Here is a 26,251-nt window from a genome sequence, read left to right on the forward strand (position 1 = left end):
ACAAACAAGATTAAATGACTTGCCCAAGGTCATGAGAGGAATTAGATGGTAGAGATTTGGAAAAATATGCTTTGTAATGCCTTTGCATGTGTTTTTTATTTACTCATTTGTATGCATGCTGTTTCCCCTTTCAAGAGGGTAAGGTAAGGCAAAGGACTCTGTTTTATTTGTTCACTTGTAGTATCACTGGGCCCTAGTACCGTATCTGGAACATAGTAAATGCTTGGGGCAGCTGGATGGCACAGTGGATAGAGCACCAGGACTGGAGTCAGGAAGACCTGATTTTAAATCTGACCTCAGACACTTACTGTTGTGCAACCCTGGGCAGGTGACTTAAGCCTGTTTGTCTCAGTTTCCTCATCTGTAAAATGTTCTGGAGAAGGAAACGGCAAACCACTCCAGCATCCTTGCCAGGAAAACCCCAAATGGGGTCACAAAGAGTCGAACTGAAGAAGAACAACAAAATGCTTGGTCGTTGGCTCATTGGTTGATCAGTCTGGACAAAAGATACATTACGCAGGTAAGAAGTGAACTGACAATTGGTTTCTTAGTACAGACTTCCAGAGCTTGATACATTCTTATGCATTTTCAGGGTAGAGAAATCTTAGAATCTGGGCTGCTAACAACTTAATAAAATGTCAATATATTTACAAATCTGTGATTTAGTTGGTGTAGGCACTTTCTCTATCAATTAAGACCATAATCTTTACAGTGGTATTAGTACATCAAGTCTTAGAGAGTTGTCTGAGGCTCAGAGAGGTTCTGGGGCATGCCCATGAGGTGGCCAGGTGGTGCCATAATACACAGAGCATTGGCCTGGAAGCAAGAAGACCTGAGTTCAAATACAACCGCAGATGCTAACTGACCTTTTGGGAAATCACTTCCAGGATGAGGATAATACTAGTCTCCTCACTGTAAAATGAGGATGATAATAGCACCTCCCTCAGGGTTACTGTGAGGATCAAATGGGATTGAATGAAATAATATTTGTTAAATGCTTAGCACAGTACCTAGCACACACACAGTAGGCACTTCCCTTCCGCATGGTCCCATGGTCCCATGATTAGTGAGAGTTAGGCATGGGATTTGAGCCCAGTTCATCCTGACTCTAGGTCCACCATTCTATCAACCTCCCCAATGCTGCCTCTTAATCTACATTATTATTGTTATCATTAATAAAATATCTTACCAAATAGGTCAATTATTTCCTGAGTCTGAATGCAGGTCAGGAAAATAAACCAACCTACTTAGCTTTATTATATGGTGAGAGGAAAAGTCAGTGATATTCTTCCTACAACATCTTTGTTTCTTAATAATCCTTTGCTTTTGTTACCTTTGATTCATTCTTATGTCTGTCTAACCCTTCTATATAATCACCTAGACATTATAAAACTGGTGGGAAAGATATTGCTTGTGTGTTTACAATGAGGCAGTATGACTGTTAGAGTCCATTTTCCCTCTATTTTCAGCACAGGGCTACATGTGCCTTTATTTAATCAAATGACCCATGAGACACTTTACAAAGAAGAGATAATGACAGCTTTAGTGTGACTGTTTTGTACTATGAACACCCATACTTATCAAAGCATGGTGCAATTATCAGCTCAGTCCCAGTCACAGAAGCTTTCTATCTTTCTCTTCCCCTACTAAGCTCATTCCAGTGAATTGCACACAGATGATGTGCTCCAACAAGTGGATTTGCAGTTCATCCATCTTTCAATGCAGGGCAGCCTTTTACAATAAACCTTTTAGTACTTTGTCCAATTTAGTTTTAGAACCATGGTCTTATTAAAAATCTTTGATCTTTTATTTTCTTTAGAAGACTATCATCAAATAAAGTGATCTTCAATGGAGATATTTCCCTTATTTGTATCCTGAAATTTTCTTTGATAATATTCACTTCTATTTAATTCGACAAAAAATATTAAATGTTTGCTGTATCAGAATACTGCCAGGTGATTGCAGAGGAAACAAACTTTAGATGAGAGACAGGTCTGGTCTTCTGGGAGCTTAAAGTCTAGTGGAAGACATGGCACATGCAGATGTAAATAAACATGAAAATAATGTGTAATGTAAGTATACTAGCAAGGTACAAAATATTTTATCCAAGGTGTGAAAGGGGACCATAGTATGTGTACATTTTACTGTCAACTACTTCTATAATGTACTGAGATGTTTGGTAAAGGTCACAAATCAATTTTTTAAAATAAGCCTCAGTTTTAATAACTGTCAAAAGGAAACACTATCTTCTGATCGTCTACTTACTTTCCCACTAATACATTTGATACTTTTGTAAATCAAACATTGAATTGCTTAATTTCCTGTAATGGTCTTTTTTCTTGGTCAATGTGTCCTGTTTTACTATTCCTTACAATGCTGAATATAAACTGTTTTTTTTTAAAGCAGTCTTTAGTTAGCACTATATCTTAAAGGCAATTGAGACAGATAGTTTAGGATGACGAGTGACTGACAAAAATTATAATTAAAAATTATCTGGAAAATCACAATCTCTTGGTGAGGCTCAGATTAATCTAAGACTTTGAGTCTCATTTTTTATTTTAACTCACCTTCCCCCAACTCACAAGCCTTGTAGATCCATCATAAATCTACATCAGTTCTTTGTTTTTTAGGTTCTATTTTAAACACATAACACTATAAAACTACTTTTCAAACATGTGCTGGTTTTAAGATGTTAGGGTTTATGTAGATCATTTTTATTTTTAGTCCTTAAAAAGTTAACTCCTTGACAGACTAATTGAAAAACATTTTACCAGTATTTAGTATTTTCTTAAATCAATTGATGGACATTCTAAACTTGACTCTTTCCTTAGATAAATATATTTCAGCTTTTATTTTAGGTACTTTTGTTCTAGGTATTTTATTCTCTTCATCTGAGAAAGCACATTCTTCATTCAAGATTGCCTACAACATTTAAGACGTTTGGCCTTTTGAATTCTTCCATATTTTTTTTTTCTATATGTTTGTAGGAAAACAAAAAGAGAAGACCAAGGTATCACTTGGTCAAAGAGGAGTGGTATTAATGATCACACTGACTCCTGATCATGTATATACATGCTCCATACCTACCATTTTTAAAGAAGAATCTTAAACTACTGATTTTCTGAATTACAAAATCAAAATGTTGAATGTGAGAACTTCAGTGTGTCTTCTGACACATTCATACATCAATGACTTAGGGAGATATTAGAAAAATGCCACACAATGTGGGAGGCATTTAACAGGGAAACCACAAAGACACATCTCTATATAGGTGTAGTTTCAACATTTCATAACTGACCCTAAAATGTCTTGCATGGATTGCTACCCTACCTACTCACTGAAATACTTAAAAAAATATTTAGAGCAAAGTATGATGTAGATTGCAGTTCTCAGGAAACTAGGTTGCACATGACCTGAGCAGGGCTTGGAGCCTGGAAATCTTGAGTTCAAATGCTATTTCAGACACTTATTAGCTATGTGATTGGGCAAATAATTTAACCTAGCTTAGGCTCATTTTTCTCCTTTATAAATGGAGGAAGTTGATCTTGGCCTTTAAAGTCCCTGCCGAATCTGAATCTATAATCCCTGCTCTACCATTACATTAAATAGCTATATGATCTTGGGTATCCTCTGTATTTGGTTCTTTATCTGTAAAATAAAGTTAGACTAAGTGATCTCTACAGTTCCTTCAAAGCCTAACACTTTATGATCTCTGAGGAACACCCAAAACAGGTGCTCAGAAAGAGACATTCTATTAAACCTCAATGATCAATATAAGTTATTCCTTTTAATTACATGTTTGGTACAAGAAATATTAGGCAGTTAAGAGAGTTAAGAAATGTCCACGGACAACATTGGGTGATTAGAATCAATTAGGAATACTGAAAGTTGGAAGAGGGGGTGGTGAAAAAGTAGCATTTGATAGGTAATAACTGAGAAAAAACCCACCATGTAGAGTAACTTGTGCAAGTGGAATAATATCTGTCTTTAGTATGTCTTTAGTAAAATGAAACAGAATTTTCTGTCATTTTGGGTTCTGCACATATATTATGTGTTTGTGTGTATACATACATATAAATATATATAAGATGTATATGTATCTATCGTGTGTGTGTGAATGTGTGTGTGTGTGTGTGTGTGTGTGAGAGAGAGAGAGAGAGAGAGAGAGGGAGGTCGGGGAATGGAAAGAGAAAATATTCTGTTCTGATGGCTTAGATAATGTGGCTAAGAGTATTATTCATTTTGAATAACTCACAAAATAATGTAGAAATGACAATTTTACAAAAGCCCTTCGATAATGTTAAGGATGTTGAATAATTCAAAAGATTGGGGCCCACATCTAAAATTATTCTCAGATGAAATTATCTGGGCAATTTAAGAAAATGAATAAACAAACAGGTCATTTCATTTACTTCAAGAAGGTCTGTGGAATAACTAAATACCAGAGGTCACTTATCAAGAAACCTTCAATGAAATGATGAAAAAAAATGATAAGGTCCTAATCCTCAAGTTATCTATGGTCACTGAAAGTCTAAACAAGAGTTCAGCTAGGAAGGGGAACAACTACCATAGTCTCATTTACTTCTGGGGAGGAGGTACCTTCACTTCAACACCAGCCAGCTCACAGTTCTGCCAGATCATTAACATTCTTTAGCATAAAAACTAGGTTGGGCCTAATCTCTTTAGAATTTCAGGATAAGTGATTTAAGGGATCTGAATGCTCTTTGAGGACCAAAAAAGAACAGAAAATATCAGTGTTTTCACCATGATTTCTAACACTATGAAATGGTGTCCCACATGTAAATTTCAAAGAAAGAAGAAAGCTCACAGAGGGAGGAAATTAGTAATCAGCACAGAGCAAAATGTAGAATTATAGTGCAGAAAGTTGGATGATGGGGCTCAGGAAAAAGTAAGTAGTGTTGAACTGAAATCTCTTATTTTGAAAAAATTCATGTGCAGAGGTCTCATTTTTTTCTTTCCTTAAATACAAAGCAGGGGTATAGTTTTTTTTTTAACTTAATGAGACGTTTTTTTAAAATAAAGAAATATGGACTGTGCAAAATATTTCAAATAATGCATAAATAGCCTAAAATTTCTGTGGAATAAGTAAAGACATTTTCAAACAAGGCTGAGCTCTAAAACTTTAAGTAAAATATCCACAGCATGGTAGTGGCAAGGCACCCAAAACCTATTTTTTGAGCAGGACAAAGATGGAAACTTAATGACCTTTCTATATCAGATCATGTTATTACTATCCAAAGATCTCATATAAAACTGGATCTAATGGAATAGGTCACCAGAAGGAACCATAATCCTCCATCAGTTCCAAATTTGTGACAAAATTCCTTCTTCAAAGAATTCAGTTCAAAGCGATGAATTTTAGAAGTAATATAGTATTTTAGTCTTTAGGAATGAGGAAATGAAAGGAAAATTAAATTTAGGTGCCATAAATGACGTAGTATTCAAAATGAGGGCCAATCAAGAATGTGAAAACAGCATCTTTGCCAGTTTGTGTTGAAACAGTCAAATTTTCTAGCCCAAAACAAAAATCAAGAGTAGCAATATAACATATTGAAACATTACCCTCCACCAGAAAGACTTCACTGAGAAATACGATCCAAGCACTTCATTTTCTGAGAGTTCCTAGAAACAAACAAATATTTAGCTAAATTCTGAGTTTGTTTCGGAAATATTTTACCAAAAAAATAAAAACGAAAACAAAAAACCTATGCTTTCTGTAAGTGTTCTGAATGTTTTTCACATCTCTCCTGGAATAGGTTAAGTTTTTCCCATCAGTGACATTAAGGTTCAGAGAAGAGCTTTTTTTCTTTTTTTTAAACTTGCTTGGACATTAACACTTACCATTTCATTCTTGGGGACTCTTTAATAAATCTTTTAATCTCTAACACTTTCACTATAAGTAGAAGAATTATTAATAACATTCAAAACTATTTTTCTGGTAAAACAAAATTCCTCCTTCTCCTTAAAAAAAGATTTAAATAGGCCTCCTGAGCACAATGACAATATGGAAAGAGTCTTATCCTTCTGCAACATTTCCATGGACTTTTACTGAAGAATCTCTAAACCGATAAAACGTTTTTTTCTTTTTTTCTCTGAGTAGACGTGTTCAGAAGCTCATGTGGTTTCATCAAGAACATCAGTTGATATTGTAAAAGTAAAATAGGGCTTGCCTTCTTATCAAAATTTAGACCTATCCTATTACAATGTTAAAACTGATGCCCAGAAGAGACCATCTGTGGTCAAATGAACACAGTCATATTAAGTTTGACATTGGGGACAATTTATTAAAAGAAATAAACTCTGAGCAAAGTCTCTACTGGTCTAGTTCAGATGTCAGAAAAATGCAGTAATTTATAGAATTTAAATATTACTCTCTTTAAATCATCTCTAATATTGTCTCACATAAGGGCTTTCTCTCAGTGCTAAAGGAAACATTTAACTGATTACAAACTTTATGGTGAAGAACTAAAACATAGGATGGTGAAAATGAGTCATGGGTTGGTGCAATGGTCTGTGACTATGGTTATTATTTTCAAGATGACAGTTAAAAATCTGAATGACCCATCAAAAATCAGTTTAGAAAATGCCCCAAAAAAGAGGTGTGTGTGTGTGTGTGTGTGTGTGTGTGTGTGTGTGTAAAATTGATCCAGTAGATTTTTTATTTCACTTACTGGCATAGCGTTCAGTAAAGTGGAATGCCTACTGCCATACCTCCCCAGAGAAGAAGACTCCATATTCAGAAGATATCCCTTAGAACGCACTCTCCTTGAGAAGAGGCCTTTTTTTGCTTTCTTTATATCTGTATCCCCAGAGCCTAGCAAAACATAGGGCTAATAAGAAACACTTAAACATGTTATTGCTTGATGTATAGTTAGTTATACATTATCTCTTGTACTTGAGTTCTACTCCAGTATTTCTTCATAATACTGAAATGACTTTGAGTTCTTAAAATCTATGCCAGTGATGTCTAACTCAAGTAGAAATGGATCCCTGCAGGCCACTCACTCAAGAGTTTTGCAGGTTGTTGAGTTTGATACCTCTGCTGTATGCAAGTAATAAGTTTTAGCAAGTCTTACCAAATGGACAGGTCTTCAAGGAGGGACAGGCCCAGTGATATCTGCCATCTCAAGACTAGTCCACATTTGAAGAGAGTTATCACCAGAAGATGAACAACTTACTGATTGGTAATTTTGGCCAGAGAATCTACACGATGTTCTACCAAGCCATGGATAGATTCCATTTGTGCAAGTGGAGAGAGTGTTAGCAGAAATGAAATGTGGGATCATTTGAAATTCTGAACAAGTATGATGTGACTCATTTCTTTGATAATACTCAGCAGTCTTCTGTTAGAGAGGTAAAGTGGAGCTTCTTCAAAAACCTCTTTAAAGAAATACTTTTGAATTTGAATATTGTTGATAAAGAGCTTTATTTGGAAAACCCATATTCCTGAAGGTTGCCCCCATCTTAGAACCACAATGCACCTTTGTATTTCTCCCTCAATGGTAACATACTAAGGTATGTTTTCTTACTTAAAGAATACTACTTCTTGTGACAGACTACTGAAAGCAAATTCTAATAATTCTCATTGGGATTTTAGGATTCTTAGTTTAAAAAAACCCCAAACACCCTTTTCTTTTATTTTAGTATGCATTATTAAGATTTCTATTGTCATTTCTCTTCATTAAAATATATGAAGTGTTGATAAATATACAATATCCAAGATAAATAAGAAACCGATTCAAATATAAGAACAAGAGCTATTCCCTAATAGATAAATGGTAAAAGGCTATGAACAGGCAGTTCCAAAGAGAAATCCAAAACATTAACAGCCATATAAAAAGTGCTACAAATCATTAGTAGTTAAATTAGAGAAATACACATTAAAAACTCCAAAGTTTCACCTCACACCCATTAAATTGGCAAAAATCACACACAAAAAAGAACATCATAATTAATGGAAGAACTAAGGGGAAAAGTGCGAATTAATACACTATAGATACAGGTTAGAACTGGTCTAGTTATTTTGAAAAGGAGTTTGGAACTATATCCCAAAAGTCACTAAATTCTTCATTCCCTTATATCTAGCAATGCCACTGCTAGGGCTATACCCCAAAGACACCAAAGACAGATAAAAGGATCAACATGTATAACAGTATTTATAGCACCTCCTTTTGTAATGGCAAAGATTTGGAAACTAAAAAAGGGTTACCCATTAATCAGGTATGATTGAATAAACTAAGGTAAATGAATGTAAAAAAAACAATTTTGAAAGACTTAAGAACTCTGATTAATAGAATGATCAACCACGATTCCAAAGGAGTGGTGGTGAAATACACAACCCAGCTCTTGACAGAGAGATGATGAATTGAAGGTGAAAAATGAGTCATATATTCTTAGATGAGATCAATGGGAGATCTGTTTGGCTTGACAATGCATATATGATACAATGGGGTTCATTTTTCTTTTGTTTAGGGGTAGGATTTAAGGAAAGAGAATAAAGATTGAGAAAGAAATGATAAATAGAATCATGTGGAGAATGATTTTACATTATATATATATACATATATGTATATATATATATATGTATATATATATATATATATATATTTGTATCTAATGGTAGCCATCTTTAGGGCAGGGGGAAGGGAAAACAGGAAAATAAAGAAATTTGCATGATAATTTTATTATATGTTTAAAAGGAATAACAAATTGTACATAATAGATATGCTGTTTTATTATATTTTATTATACTATGTTGTGAAAATGCTTGTTTTATTCCATAAATTAAAAATAAAATAAAGAAAAATTTAAAAAGAAAAATGAACAGAAGGAGAAGATAAGAGAATCATTGAAGAATTACAAAAATACATAGAAGAGAACAAAAACATACATTGAGGAAAACAGACATGTAGGACAGCTTTGAAAATAATATGGTGATTTTATTGTACAGGGTACCCTCCCAAGTCTTAGTGCAGTTTCAAGCTACTGAAGCTTAAAGACTTAAAAAGAGAAGCAAACTCTTTATAATATAGATTTACAGTAACTTCATATGCAATCTTTTTCTGTTCTACTTTGCATATGGGCTCATGTTACTGGGTGTTGGTTCAGTTCACAATAACAATTTTTTAAATATACTATGGGCAAACTATGCTTTGAAAGTTTAAATCTTCATTTAAAAATCCAAATGAAGCTCCATGATATAAATGGTAAATTTCCAAGAATCAATGTTTCTTTTGATAATAAATTTGTTAAGACAGGATGAAGAGGATCTTGGGTTTATAATTTCCATTTAAAGCAGTGATTCAAGATAGTAATTAAGTCAGCTTTTTTTTAAGGACTTAAAATCTGTCAAATTTCCATGCGGGTTAAATATAAGTAAGTGGCAACTGTTCAAGATTGAATTTCTTCTCTCTCCCTCAATTCTAATGACAAATCATCTAATTTTTCATATTAATTTAGAGGATACCTGCATAATTACATTTCCCTCTCTGCTTCTAGGAGGTAGAGAATAGAACAGACAAAATAAGAATCCTAGAGAGTTTTCTTTAATGCTTAAAATTTAATATTTGAATTTCTTCATTAGGTCTAAAGACAAAAAAATTATCCATGTTTAGACCTACTAAGTCCTTAGGCTGCATTTAATTATTTCTATCTTTATTCATCAACTACAATTTTTGTGTCACTTTGAAGCTGATATTCTCATATAAATTTTGTCTTTTCTTCAGATAAAACTACTTTCTCCACATTGCCCTGTATAGGTGTGAAATTTATAGTGGGGCTGTCAAAGGTTTCTTTTATCTAGCTTTTTCTAATAATGTCCCCCAAACACCTGGCATCATGATAATAATTTTAGCTAAAATATTGATTTCATTATAAAATATAAGAAAACAAAATCATCTACATATGAATTTCAGAATAATACCTTTTAAAATCACAATCGTGGATTTTAAAAGTTACTTTTAAAGCCCAATCAAGAAAAACAAACTTTTTTAAATGAAAGCACTAGTTTAAGCATATTTATGCTAAAACTGAAAATAATAATAGCAGAAAAACAAAGCAATCAAAACCCCCCATGAAAACAACCTGATGAATATGCTTGCCGAAGTTGGTGGGATGAGGATGCCAGTACTTTTTCTTTGTTTTTTTTTATATTAATTCTCAAAATGTAATGATACCTATTTTTAAAAATTCATTTGATTCCTTCTAGCCCCTACAACCCAAACCTCATCTCAAACCAAACAAAGTCTCTCAAAATTAAATGTAACATGCTAATTAGCAATAATTATTTTTCAAAGATCATAAAGGGTCCTGAGGATCATTACATAATTCTATTTTCCCTACTTCTCTCCAATCTTTCCGTGAATCCAATAAGTAACAAAAGCATTTCAAATAAATGAGTAAATGTATACATAAAGCACTCTGAAAATCACAAAATGCTTTTTTAAAAAGTCATCAATAATCATTAGTATAATTCCCTCAATTACATTAATTTAACAGCAGCAGAAAAAATATGAACATAGGCTATTATTTCTAAGTAGTTGTGAACTTAAAGCTGTATTCAAAAATGCATAAAATCATAACCAACATGTATGTTGTAAATAAAGTAGTTATTATATTTGTATTAGGAACAACTTGGGGTGGGACTCAGATTCTTGAAAAAAATATTTTTATAACTATTTAAATACAACTTCAACATCTTGAGCACATTAAAATATTTAGTCCAGTCCATGGGCTAAATTTCTAACACTATTCAAAGTGGCACCTGAAATTCCTATCTTGTCAATACTATTGAAATATATAAGAAACTACTCATGTCTGCTGGGGATGTCTTTTTCAGAAGCATAAATGCCCTTTATCAACATAATATCAGATACAGGAACTGGTAAAAAAAAATTACGTATATTCAGCTTGAATTAGCTGGATTTCACTTCTTCAGTCTTAGCCCTTGATGACTTCTCCCACATTAGATGAAGTTACCACCTATCTAAACAGAGATAACTGAGAATATGAATACTAAGAATCTATCCATTTCAAATTCTTTATCTGGTTTTCCAGTTTCTCAAACATGATTTCTTACCTTTTCCATACACTTAATGCAAAAATGACCCCCTCTAAAACCCTGACTTGTCCTTTTAAATGTTACTGAAAAGAGAGTCTCCATTCGCCTGAGGAGCCAGCATGCAGTTATCCTCAGCACTACTTGGTTGGCCTTTTATTTTTGTACAAATTCACCTTAAAGCATTTTATTTTTTATTTTTGATGAAGCAATGAGAAATAAGTTAGTCCATGAAAGCAAGAATTTTCTTATTCTAGAGAATTTAACCTACTCACACCATCACCTCTCCTCCCCCCAAACGCACTCATCTAAACTTCACAATCAGTCATTTTTGAATGAGAGGACAATGTAACCTATGAGATAGAATTCATGTTTGCCTCCATTACTCTGGTACATGGTACGACTTTTCTTTTTGTTTAAAGTCGGTCTAGGTTGCCTCTTGTTATGTTGGAGAGGCCTCCTCCTCAATGTTAATAAGGCCAGCATGCAGGATAATGCATGCCGACCTTGCGAAAGGCAAATCAGCCACCACACAATTAAACATCTTTAACTGGGCACAAAGACACCATGTAATCCAGCCACTGCTGAAGACGATATTTTTGTCCTTTCGCTTTGTGCAAAGTCATCTGGATCTGTTCCCACAAGAGTCCACAACATTTAAAAAATTCAGCAAGTTCAGTGAAATAAAGACAGTCATTTTTATGGAAAATCTGCCCCACCCTCAGTTATAACTTACAATAGACAAAAAATGTGTGCTGTTTTATACTATGGGAAATGTTATTTAAATCAAAATGAGAAATAATAAATGCAAATTTTCATCAGAATGTTTTATGTTGGAAGAATTAAGTACCTTCAACACTAAATATAAGTAATATTATTTTAAATACATTTGCTACATTTTTTTTTTGTAGTTTGAGAAACCATTGTCAAACTCCACACAGAAATCTAATGAGTTCAGTGGCATTTTACAAATTGTCAATTAAAACAATGAGTTCATACAATTTATATTATCTGGAGTCTTAATTGTGGCTCATCCCTATAGTTTTTCCAGTTAACTTGGATTTCAGGGTACAAATGAGGTGCCAAAATAATTTTTATTTCAAATTTTAAACTTCTTTAAAATCTGAATACATTTGACCTTTTTTCCTCCTCTGATCACATAAGACCAAAGATAAGTAATTCTGTTTCACTAGTTAAGGATGCTATGAACAACCAGGATTTCATTTTTTCTTTCGGTATTTTTAAAATCATGTATTTACTTACTCCCAGAATACAAGGTCTTGTTAGAGAGCAGTTGATAATTGTTAACTAATGACAATTTTTTTCTTCATTATGTCTGAGTGACTATGTGAGACACTTAAAAATGTGTTAATCTGTTCCTCCACCTTTCCTTAAATTAAAGCACTTAGAGGTTTTACCGATGCATTTTTAATGTGTCATCCAGTGTGTCAGGTTTAACTATGCCCTGCAGACTTAGAACTGAAAGTGCTCTTTGGTTAAAATTAACAATATCCTTGCCAAAAGCTTTATTAAAAATTGCTTCATTCAGCTAAGGACTAAAAAAGTGAAATGATGCTAAGTGATTATAATAAAATCATTATAATAGAGATGTATTACTTTAAAAAAGATATAAGCTATCAGGTAACAGAATATAGCAATTAGATATATTCACACTGGTCTATGTTATAATCTGCAAAGAATGAACTTTCTTAAAGAAAGGAGTCAAAACGAAATGTTAGCATAGTACTAGGGAGTATAAGGTGGACAAGTTAACATTACTAAAGTGCAATTTTTCATTTGATTGAATTCAGATTAGTTTGTTATCCCACTATCTCTTAAACAAAAACCCAACCTTTTGTAAAGCAAAGCCATTATCTCTGACACCTTAATATAGCCAATTATTTTATAAAATATTTTTCTACTTTCAGTTTTCTCTCCACATAATTTATTTGCACAATACCTATATTGTTCTCTTTTGGTTTTGTTAGCATTTTACATTAAATAATTCCACCTAATAATAAGAAAAAATACCATTAAGAATAAAATAACTCAAAAAACCTTGAAGTATTGTTATTTATCAATCCAAATTAATCTTGTCTCATTATCATGACTCTGGCCAGCATAATGAATCCATTTTTGTTTCTCATTTTTGTGAAAACAGTAGGTATTTTTTTTCGACTGTAACAACTAAAAGTGAGCAAGATTCCAAGTCTTCACAACAGGAAATTTGATGTTAGAATGCAAGAATGAAGATTTTTCTACTCACCTTGAATTATTATTTTAAGGAGTTAAAAGGAAATATCCTTCTCCAGAAATAGCCTAAATACAATTCATAACAACTTACTAGTCTTGAGAAGCATTAATAAAACACAACAAATATCTCGAATCAGATATTTTTGCTTTTCAGAGATGTTTAGGTTCATGCATATTTTTCTTCTTGCCTCCCATTAAGGTTGGATGGTGTTTGGTTTCAGTTAGATAACACATTTGCTTCAAATAACATATAAATCAATCTTGAACTGCAATTACTATTTCAATGTCCACAAGCTAGCTATTTATCCTTTTGATTTCAACAGTAAATACGACCTCACATTATGTGAGTGCCACAAGTAATAAGATTTCAATTGAGAGAACCTATTATTGGCAGTACGGCTGAAACAAAAATAAGGAAAGAAATCTCATCACTGAAAGTCAAGATGATGAAAGTGATGAGCAGGTAGTTAAGTAATGGGAAATGCCATGAAATGATTCATCCCATATAGAGGGGAGACAGGTATATTAAAAAAATAACAATGCCGATTTAGCTTTTCCTTGTGAGGGTATATCACTCTTGAAAGGAACTGAGTAAAGGAAATGTGATTTTATACCACAGAAAACATATAACATCATTATATGGCTATATTTAAGTCTTTTCAACGAAGTTGAAGGCTCTGCAATAAAACATTACATTCACAGGAAACAGCTCAAAGACTGGCTATATGCCAAATACTGGCAGAAAAATGGAAGAATCCTATCTTGTCTAAAACAAGATTCTAAAAAAAAGTAACTTGACCTGTGCTTTACTAGAAAGTCAACTCTGACTTTAGAACACGGCTAAAATAAACACATAGTACCAGAATTCAAAATGCTACCTGTGAAATATAGATGGGTACAGTGTGTATATATATACATATACATATATGTGCATAGATATACATGTATATCTATGCACATATATGTATATGTACACACACACACACACACACACACACACACACATATATATATAGGGAGCAATCACACCATAAATAGCAAAGGGGATAACAATAAAATAATAATTAGCATTATATAGAGCAGGGCTTCTTAAACTTTTTCCACTCACGACCCCATTTTGCGGTTTGGCAGCATTGTGTGGTCTGAAAGTATTCGCAATGTGCCTGTTTTGTGTTCAGAACCAAGGCTGCAGTAAAGTTGCATGGTGCAACATGGGCAAGTACTTCCAGGAACACCTCAGATTCATTATGTGTTTGATTTTTAATTAATTGATTGATTGATTAAAGAAACCTTTCACCATTGCCAATTTTTTTGGAAACCCATATGGGGTTGCAACCTACAGTTTAAGAAGCACTGAATAGAACTTTAAGGTTTGCAAGCACTTTACCCATTTTGACCACAACAGCCTCGGAGGTAAGTGCTATTATTATGCCCATTTTTATAGATGAGGAAACTGAGGCAGACAGAGCTTAAGCGACTTTCCCACATTCACACAGCTAAGCTAGTTTTAGTATTGATTGTGAGACATAGGAGACACTGGCACTGGACCACCTAGCACGGCATGCCCTCATCAGAGAAGGTGCTATGCTCCATTAGCAAAATAGAATCACAGGAGCACAAAGGAAAGAGACATCTCTATCCAAATGTTCACATGGACTATTTGTGCCCGACCTGTGGCAGAACCTGCCATACTCATATTAGATTGACCAGTCACAGTCAAACACACTGTACTTGACTCAATATAGTGATATCACTGATCTTCCTCGAGTATGAAGAATGAACAAGTGTCTGGGTCCAGATTTGAACACAAGCCTTCCTGACTCCTTAAAAATATCAACAAATGAGGACAAATCATATTAGTAACTGAAAAGATGGATTTCTTCACATCGATGACTGCAAATGAAACATCTTTACTCTACTTGTCAAGTATTCCTATATAGAATGTAAGGGAAACCACCCACATTTGCTGCCTCGTTTTACCATATTCCTTCCCATGTAAACAGATTGTCACCAAAGAGAATGGTTAAACAAGAAATCTCAATTGTGGGTTATGAGTTGAGGAAGATGGAGAATTTGAATGAGACATCGCTTGGAGGAGGAAAGGTGGAAAGACTGTCTTAGTGGTGTTGTGTCTATCAAATCTGACAGCACATTGGAACCTTATGGCACCAAATTCCTAGTAAATTCTAAGAGAAAATTCAATCTTCCTACTTGACCAAAGTTAACCCTGGTTTCCGAGCTTGGGAGAATTGATTGGAGTCATTCCAAATTCACAGAAGTTGCACATCCTTCAAAAGTAAACAATTAATAGTGCAGGTAGCAACTTACCCTCAGGCTTGTGATGAGATTCATAAAAGAGTTTTTTTAAGACATCATAGCTTTAGGAATTTTATTTAAATGACTTTGAAAGTCAGAAAAAGATAAGAAAATTAGCTCTTACATGGGCATGGATTTATTTCTTCTGCTTTTCTTAAGGTAGCCTTGATAGTTTTGCACGACTTTGAGCTTGGGTAACATATACCATGGGCAGCTAGCTGGTGCAGTATAGAGCATAGGGCCTGGAGTCAGGAAGACCTGAGTTCAAATATAGTCTCAGACACTTAATAGCTGTGTGATCCTGGGCAAATCACCTGTTTGCCTCAATTTCCTCATCTTTAAAATTAGCTGGAGAAGGAAATGGCAAGCCACTCAAGTATCTTTGCCAAGAAAATCCCATACAGGGTCACAAAGGATCAGACACAACTGAAACAACTGCAGGACAGCAGTACAAATTGGCCATTTGAAGGTAGAGGCCCTTCCCGCCTGCATTAAGATGGGTGTGATAAATTCTTATTATTGTATCACTCTGGGTATATTTTCTGCCATTAATAGTATTTTTAGAATAAACAACAAACTCTTTAGCACTGTTTTCTAAGTTTACATATAATCCAAATAATAGGGAGGTTGGCATTACCATTAATTCATACTAAAATTATACTAAGAACATTTTTGTAGCTTGGTGGGAAGGTTGTTTGGGCATGCTCTTAAGGATATTTGGAGGTGACATGGAGGAAGACATGCTATGATCTCACGTGTATCATAAGTACTGAATGAATTCGAGTTAAAAGGAAGATTATTTAGCTACAGGTGACATATTCCTCTCCCAACATAACGTTTTATTACTTTCCAGTAAATATAACATTCCTGTACACTGCATATTTTAGGATGCTGATCCTAAAATAATACACTTCTACATCTCAGATCCTTCTCCCTGGAGTGAAATTATACTTCAAAGCATACATTTTTACTAGAAAGACAACCTCAATACCCACTTGCAACCACTTTACAGTTAGCACATATTTTTCTTCACTTGGATTTTGACATTCGCCTAGTGACTTCATTTAATTTCCATTTCATCAAGCTAACTTTCAAATAAACCATTGTTCAGGATATGGAGATTAGTGTGAGTCTCTTTCTCTTTCTCATATACATATATGTATGTATGTATGTATGTATGTATGTGTATAGTGTATATACACACACACACACACACATATACTTATACACATAGGCAGAGGCATTGGTATATATGTACATGCCAATCGCCACATATTGAATATATGCTATGTTTTATATATTTATATATAAATGTATTATAAATTATTATATTATATAAACTATAAATTTATTACACAAATAATTCATTACATAAATTATAAATTTATATAAATATTTATATGTATTTTATACATTTAAACATTTCTATATAATTTACACATTTATATACACATATATGTATATATACTTTCATGCATATACATTTTTATACACATATGTGTATATATACTCTCATGCATATACATACCTTACCATTTGTGACTTATACCCCCACTTCCACCCCTTACCTTCCGCATTTAATCACACTCTCATCATTTTATTATAAACACTGCCTGGACCAGATATATCTGATTTGAATAGGTAAAGAGGCCAGAGCAAACATGAAACTGACTCTTAAGTAAGTCAGGCCTTTGTTGTATGGGGTTCATTTCTGGTAGAAAAGGTCTTATAGGAACGTAGAGCTGGAAGGGGCCTCAGAAACCACTGATTCCACTCTCCTGACCCTCATTTTACAAGGGGGTAAACTGAAGCCCAGGGAGTTAATTGCCGAAGGCAGCAAAGTTAGAGGCAAGATTTGACTTTGTGTCTTATGAATCCAAAGTCAGCATTCCTTTCATTGTGCTATGAGGCTTCTCCATTTCTTGCTGATTGGGGGCAGGGGTTACTATTGGTATCATTTAAAAATAGATTCTATCAGTCATTTTCTTCAGCCCAAGAAGGATGTTTTCTTTGGGCCTAAGCCAGCTATATACTCTTTGGTCCAGAAGAACAAATAGTGAATATACATTATGTTCAGGGCACCAGGCTTGCCCTGGGGAATATAAAGTTAAAAATGAAATAATATCTGTCCTTTAGGAATTTTTCTAAATTTCTATATGTGGAAATCAACATGTAAAAAAGTCTGTTAAAATATCTTTGTTGAGGGGGGTAACTGTGGTATTGTGGATAAAAAACTGAATTTAGAATCACAAAGTCCTGAGTTCATGTACTACCTCTGAGACATATTTGCTATGATACTGAGAGTTCCTTATGGTGATGAAATTACAGATTGATTCTAGTCCATTAAGTATTTAGTAGTAATATTCAATAATGAGAACAAAGTGAAAATAGTTCATTCTTACTTTTGAATTGTGACTTATAGTAGTAATGTGTTTACCAAAGAAATCTAATGCAAAAGAGCCTGCCTCAGAAATTTTTATCCTATCTTAAGCAGCTATGATTTGTCCCAAAATTTTTAGCTATTAAAGCTTAAAACTTTAAGCTTTGTAATGGCAAATGTGGCAAAGATAATGAAACATATACATAGACATTCACATGCATGTATACAAGTATACACACACATACACCAGATCTATGATTCCATCTACAGAGGGAAATTCCAGGAGGTGGACGACATCACCACCAACTTGGCCCACCAAGAAAGGGCTCCTGTGGGGAAGTATGTGTGTTGTTTGTGTTTTTTAAAGAAACTAGGGATTCTCTGAAGCTGTGGTGAGGGGAGAACTTTATAACATAGGAGATAGCCTGGAGAAAGGCATGGAGGTGGGACACAGCTGCAGGGTGGAACAGAATGTGGAATGAGGCAGAGGAACTGGAAGGATAGCTTGAAGCCTAATCGTAAAAGAGCTTTAAAAGGCAAAGAGAGGGGTGTGGGTTTTATGCTAGAGACTGAGAAGAAACCAGCAAACTTCTTAAGCAAGGCAATAATAGGAGAATGACACAATCAGATGTATGCCTTAAGAAAATCAATTTTGTAGCTGTTTAGAGAATGGGTAAAAGTGAGCATTCTGCCCAAAGGAAACATATTTTGATCTTTGATCATTGAAACCTTGAAAGATATCTTGGGGTTTATGGATTAGATTTTTTTAAAGGACCATGCCTTAAACTCAAATTATTCTGGCTCTCATTGACTGACCAAAAATACCATATTTCCCCCACGTATAAAGATGCACCTTAATTTGGGGGCTGAAATTTGAAAAAAAAATGTATTACATAAAGTTATTGAACTCAAGTTTTATTCATCTGCTCATAGCTTTCAGGCATCTTTTGGGCACGTACACATGCTTAGACCATTCCATTTCATGAACCTGAAGCACTAATTGTGTCCTCCTTTGAAATCAGTAACTTCTTTTTCATCAGCAATTCTTCTTGCCTTATGCTGAACCATCTTTGTGGACACAGGAATTCCAACTGCCCTTTGCTCTTCAATCCATATCTTCAATTCCCTCTCTAAATCAGGCCATTTTGCTGACTTGCCTCTCATGGCCTTCTTCTGCCATGGCGTTTTCAGTAGGGTTTCTTCTTCCCATAGCCAGTATCGGATTGTTTTCTCAGTTGGAGGAGGACCAGACTTACATTCAGCAGCACGATTTCCATTCACTTTTGCAAACTGGATTACTTTTAACTTGAATTCAGCACTGTATGAAAATCTTTTCTGAGCCATTTCTAGGCAGAATGTAGCAAAACGTAACCGAATATACCGGTAACAAATGCAAAACAATGAGCACAAAAGCAACAAGCGTGAAAAAGAGGGAAATGCAAGTAAAAAAAAATCTACAACCACTGTATAAGACGTACCCAGTTTTTAGACCCCAATTTTTTTGAAAAAGGGTGCGTCTTATACGTAGGGAAATATGGTAGGTCCCAGCCCAAGTAGCATTTGGTCATTGTTTGGGCTCTGATCACTCTGAGTCAGTGTAAATAGTAATTGTTCCTTTTTTGACTAGAAACCCTGAGGGTCTTCCCCTCCTAGATTGATTATTTTTGTTTGTTTGGGGTGGGGGGTTGTTTTTGACTAGGTAAAAGAAGCCATTCTATGCTTCACTTCTTACATAGCCTTAATCACTGAATTGGCATTGCCTCAGACAAACTGAGACCTGGGAAAGACCTCAGCTTAAAAAGGCCAACGTCTCCCACTGCATTCAGGGCCATCTCCAGATGTCCTGATCTATATCTTGCTGCTGGATCCAGATGGCTGGTGACTTTGCACAGCCTTCCCTGACTTAAATCCAATTCCCTTGAAAGTCATGGCATCACCTTCCTGATGTCACATTCTTCTTTGAGAATGAAGGACAACCAATGAACAAAAAGATGGAGAGAATGGAAGCAGGGAGACCATTTAGGAGGCTACTATAACATTCTAGGTAAGATGTGATAAGGCTTGAACTAGGGTAGAGGATTCAAAGAATAATTTTAAAAATAAGATCATTCCTAAATATTTCTACAGTCCATATTTGGAAGATATCCAAATTATGCCTACCCCATTTCTTTTAAAAATCAAAAATACATCTCCAAAAGTAATTTCTTTGTCTTTTGCCTAATGACAATGTTTATTAAATTTGTTCCCATGAGACTTCCACTGATTTTGAAACCTCTCCTAATGCTGTTGCACTCATCTTGTATTCCCTATTCAGACCAACTACCAATAACTACATATAATAGAGAACCTTTGACTTAGTTTGCTACAAAATCTGTGTTAGATGCATGCCTCTTTCAGTCTGAGTCTATGTTAAATCATAAGGACACTCTCTCTGTATGGCACCTGATAGCCTTTCAGGGAAATTATGAATGTCTGTTATGTCTGATTAGATAGCAACGGAAAATAATGTAAAAGTTTTCTTGCCAGAGTATTAAAAGATCTATTGTTTCTACTTTCTATGAAGAAGAAGCTTTTCTAAAAGAGACACTCCAGAGCAGGTGCTCTTAACGTGTGTGTGTGTGTGTGTGTGTGTGTGTGTGTGTGTGTGATGGACCCCATCAGCAGGCTGATAAAGCATACAGAGTCCATATCAGAATAATATTTTTAAACACACAAAGGAAACCAATTACTGTTATCAAAATAAATATTTTTTAAAATGAGGTCATGGAACCCAAGAAATCTTGTTAGAGAAAAATCTGGGCACCCCTCTCTTTGCCCTTTTAAGCCCTTTTATAATCAAGTTTCAACCTATCTTTCCAATGGGATTTCACATTCCTCTGCTTCATATATCCTATATTCCAACTAACCATGACCTATTTCCCACCTCCATGCCTTTGTCCAGGTTATCTCCCACATTTACATCGTTTTCCCTCCTCATCACAGCTTCAGAGAGTCCCTAGCTTGTTCAGTTTTAGAGGTGAGATTACTGTCCTCTAAATACTTGAGACATGACAGAATCATCAAGAAGTTCTTGTTGCATTAGTTTGCATTTCTTTGGTGAACATATTAATTTATATTTCAATTTGGAAATAAGAATGAACTAATTTTTCTCTCAGCACTCAATTTTCCCATTAAATCTTACATTGTAAAGAAAAAAGACATCTTGGACCAAGAATCCAAAAATTTTGAGTATTATATACAAGAATCTAAATATATATTTAATTGCACATGCCAGATCCTATACCTTTAGTGGCAAGGTAGAGAAAGATACCTGACAGAATATACAGATATGTTATTCATATGAAAAAAATCTTGAACAATTTACAAGTAAGGGAGATACTAACTCTTTATTTTTTTAATGAAAACAAGCACATATTTTTTTCTGATATACCCTAATTTGGCTTATTAAAATTGGTAAAAAAAATTGTACACAATATACTCATAAAAAGAAATGTCATCTCTCTGTTATTTTGTGTGTGTGTGTACTAAAACAAAGCACTAAAAACAAAAACTAAACAAACAAAAACTAAAAGCACTAAAAAAAATTTCATTGTTGCCCAGTAGAGTGTGATATCCTGCTATATAATACCACATCTGAATTGCTTGGAAAAAGCAGAGTTCTACAAATAGGAATGCCTTATTTTTACTAAAGCCTATTATAATTCAGGGTATCCGCAAAATTTAATGTTATGCTTTAAGCAGCTGAAAATGGCAATAAGACTTTTGGGACACCCTGTTGTATCAGTAAGGCAAGATTCATGACCTCAAAGATGACCATGAACATGCCTGAATGGTTTGGAATTTCAAAGTATAAGAAATTCTCTAGTTAGAAGAGAGAGGAAGTATAACATTTACTTAGACACGAGAGAATTCAATCCCAGGACCAGTAATTCCAATTCCATATGGTAGTAATAATATTCCAAAGTCAGTGAGCCCACCTCAATGTAGCAACAAGGAAATTATAACACAATATTATAGCAAGGAGCCAAGTCATTCTGTAACCTTCCCCCCTGCTACAGCCTTTTTGTAAACAATCACTCTCAGATCCTAACTCTCTGCTCAGCACTCCCTTCTGCAGCTTTGTAGACTTGAGTTCCTGCTCCTCCTCCTTGGGCTGAATTCAGATTCCTATTGCTCTCGCTGCATCGATGTCCTCCTGATGTCTGCTTCTGAATCCTGCTGCTCTCAGTTCTGGGCTCTCTTTTTATACACTCCTAGGCAGCATCTGATTGACTAGAACTCAGTGCACATACCACTGGCTCTGGTCCTACCAGCTCCCCTTAGGGCTCTGAGGGCTTTACACCTCTCAAGGTCTAACTAGCAAAGGGTGTGGGCCTGCCTCTAATCAGGCCTCCCTTTGTTGGCCCCACCTGAGGCCTATTCAATGGGCAGGAAAGATCTTTCACTTACTGGTTGGCCTTACACCCGTATTATCTACAGAGAAGAAAAAAGCCTGCTCACATGTAGTTCTAAAAATGAGTGACTACAAAACAAATACAGTTCCACTATATAAAATTAAAGTGTAACTACAAAGAGAGGAAGCTAATATAAATAGAAATAAGAACTTTCCATCTCCATGAATAGCCCTTAAGTTTTACCTATATGAACTCAAAAATGACACTTCTGATCAGAGTTAATAAATACCTAATCAGAAACATGTAGAAAGCATAGATTTCTAAGTATTATCAAATACCAACACCGGTATTCCTTTCCAAATATTTCCATCATGAAATATATAGAAATTACATGCATCTACTAAAAATAAAAATTTGATTTTAAATTGCCTGTAATCAATCCTCTTTGTACAACAAATTATCTTCAGATTTATCTTACGAGGAAAAGCACAGAGGAAAGACTTACATATATGTCATGAACCTTAAAAAGTACTCATAAACCTTACATTTTCTTTTTTCATTATTCTATAAAGGTTACATACTGAAACAACACAACATAAAAACAAAAGAAGGAAACATGATTGAATTAGAAAGAAAAAAAAGCTTGCCATGTACCAGGGTCTAAAAAAAGTTGCCATGATCTTTCAAAATGAGAATTGACTTTTTAGAAGAAATATGAGCAAACAATACAGTAAAAACAAAATCACTTTGATACTGTTTTATGACCAATTTGCATGACAGTTGAGAGTCTTAACGATAGTCATCCATATAGAACAAAAAAACCTGACACCCAAATAGTGTCACTACCACTGAAATATTAATTACTTAGTTAAGGCTTCAAATAAGGAGTCAAGAATAAAATAGCAATGGTCCTTTTTTTCCTTCTGAAGTGGGAAGAAGAAGTTTTTGGAAGATTCTACTCACCATAGGAGAATGTGCTTATATACCAAAGAGATGGTAGGGCTGCAGAGCCCTACACTCTTATTTTCCAAAGTGGAAATGCAATAAAATTGAACAAAGGAAAATATCTTTTCTTTATTGGCACTGTCCCATGGGAATATCACTTGGTTTCTAATCAGTTGCAGTGACAAAGTAATTTTCTAGACCCTGTTGTGTGACAGAAACCAAATGCTCAGGATGATGTGGAGAAGTTAGTGAAGGCAAAGCAGAGCCCCCTCCGAGATATTGCTGGGGTTCACTCACTAGAGTGGTTTCTCTTTTTAAAAATGCTTCATATGGTTGGATTAAAATGCATGAGAGGGGAAGAGGTTGGGGTTTGTTGTGATTTTTTTTGGATAGTGATGAAATTCTATGGTAGAGTTTGCAGGGTTATGAGAAAGATTTAGTAAAATAGCTGACAGTTCTTTTCAGAAAGAAGTGCTGAAAGACCACATGCTAAGAATTACCTTACTTGATCTTTTCCAACTCTTCCTCATTAGCATGGTCTGTAAATGAAATAAAGCAATTTAATTACCTTTCCACTCAGATACACAATAGGGCAGCCAACTGTCTTAAAGGACCCTCCACCTTTTTTTCTAAGCTCTCTAACAACAAACACTTGCGAACAACAACTATACAAGACAAAAATAAAAAGAATAACAAGAGAACACAACTAGAAGCACTTTTCACACTCAAGCAGTCTATCTGGTTAGAGCTTAGGTTGGTTATTCTTTTACTGAAAGAATTCCAGACACTCTATTGGAAATAAGACAGCAGGTCTCATTTCTCTGAAATAATTTGGAGCTAAAAAGTCATGAATTTTTAAAAGCACATCTTCTGTATGATCAGCCAACAACACACAAAGATTTTTTTTTCTACTATTGGAGGTAACATGAATATTCACATGCCATGGTATCTTATAAAAGTGGGTTCAGCATACACTCCTTTAGAAGTACTCTGAAACCGCAAACTTCCCCTCCACTGCTTCACCCTCAAACCCAACCCAATTATTGTTTTGGTTACTACTACTTCTACTACTGCTACTGCTGCTGCTGCTACTACTACCACTATTAACCAACTGTTTCATCAAAACTTTTGTTTCAAAAGTGTTTGAAGCCTGAGGGGGAAGAGATTTCTAACCAAAAAGTCTGTCATCAAGATGGCTCTGGCTTTGTACAATCTACGCTGTGTATCTCAAAATTATCCTTCTGTTGCCCAACTGTAAATGACAAGGTTTTTGCTCTCGTAATGAATTTCAGAAAAGCATTTGTGGTAAATGGAAGGGTTTAATCTTTAAGCAATGAACCCTCCATATCCTATCTTATTTTTAATGTCCTCTTTAATGTCTTTTAATGTGCATAGACAAGTTACACAAAGGAAGCAAATATTGCAAGACAAATAATACAATACTACTGGAAATGTCTGCCATATCCAGATGAGGGTTAAGAATCAAGGAAATATAACAGAACTTAGAGGGAGAACCATTTGGTATACGGAACACAATAAAGAGCTGGTCTGTTCTGGAGCCGATGCATGAGTGTTTAATTACAAAAGTACGCATAGGCTTTTGCTCTTAGGTGGGCCAATAACAAGGTTTCAATGTGTAAATGTGTAACTTAAACTTTTAGTGAAATTGATTAGATTTTTTTGTGTCCCTAGATAGTAATTATACATGTTATTAATGCCATTATTAACATACCAAAACTCAGGAAAGAAATATGTTTACTAAGGGTATAAAATGTTGCAAAATATTTTGAAACGGACTCAGATGACTTACATACACACACTCACACACACACAAACACACACAATCCTCTCCAAAAGTGTACATACAAATAAAAATGTATACACATACGTGCATGCATGTGTCTATATACATATATATGTATTTTATTAAATTATACATATGATATTTTGTATATGATATGTATTATGACTAAGGCATGGAAAGCAGAACACTGGCCTTGAAATCAGAAAGACTCATAGTGGAATTCCATCTCAGATACTTACTAGTTGCATAACCCTGGGTAAGTCACCCAAAAATCTCTCCCCCTCAGTTTCCTCATCTGCAAAATGGAGATGGCAATACCTATAGTATTTACATATCTTGCCATCTGCCTTCTCTGTCCCCTTTTCCCCACCTAGAATGGCACTCCATACAGAGACATTGAAGAAATTAATTTATTCAACTTTGGCACTCATTCCTACGAAATGAGTTGTCCTGATTGGTCAATGAGTACAAATTCAGCTAACACTATCTAGACATGCCAGACCATTCTTCATATCCTCAGACGTTCTGCTGTTCTGTTACTGCCCTAATCTTTTTCATTCACCTTCTCACAGAATGATTCTGATAATCAAATTAGATAATGTATGTAAAGTACTTTGTAAAACTTAAAGCATAAAAATGTCAGTTGCTATTACATATAATATACATGATATATTATAGAACCTTATCCTTTCCTACTGTATTCAAATATGCCTTGACTTCCCCTATCCATAAAAGACCTACCATCCTTCAAACTCTCATTCTAAATCTCTCTTCTTCTCAATCAAATTCCTAGAAAAGCTTTCTATACCCCTTGTAGCTACACTTTTTCTTTCACCAGTTCCTTAAGCCTTTGAAATATGGCTTATGACTCAGATGGAACTACCTTCTCCAAAGTTACCAATGAGCCAAATGGACAATGTGCCAAATTGCTGAATCTGATGGTCTTTTCTTTGCCCTCATATTTCTCAAATTCTACTGCATTTGACCACATTGACTACCCTTTCCTCCTGAACTAAATATTATTATCTCTCTATTTTGAGTTTTGATGACACTACTCTCTCTCAATTTTCATTCTCCTCTCT

The 26,251-nt window shown here is 34.6% G+C and overlaps 1 protein-coding gene across 1 annotated transcript in view; it reads right to left on the reverse strand.

Moving 5' to 3' along the window:
• The window catches only part of MCTP1 (multiple C2 and transmembrane domain containing 1), a 716,792-nt gene that overhangs the window by 280,791 nt on the left and 409,750 nt on the right, over window positions 1-26,251 (reverse strand). The window contains exons 7-8 of the mRNA XM_036740827.1: window positions 23,866-23,904; window positions 5,584-5,643 (exon numbers count right to left, since the gene is read on the reverse strand). Coding sequence (XP_036596722.1) covers window positions 5,584-5,643; window positions 23,866-23,904 — 99 coding nt within the window. The remainder of the gene's footprint in view (window positions 1-5,583; window positions 5,644-23,865; window positions 23,905-26,251) is intronic.

Source organism: Trichosurus vulpecula, chromosome 1, assembly GCF_011100635.1.
Source record: "Trichosurus vulpecula isolate mTriVul1 chromosome 1, mTriVul1.pri, whole genome shotgun sequence".
Taxonomy (NCBI): domain Eukaryota; kingdom Metazoa; phylum Chordata; class Mammalia; order Diprotodontia; family Phalangeridae; genus Trichosurus; species Trichosurus vulpecula.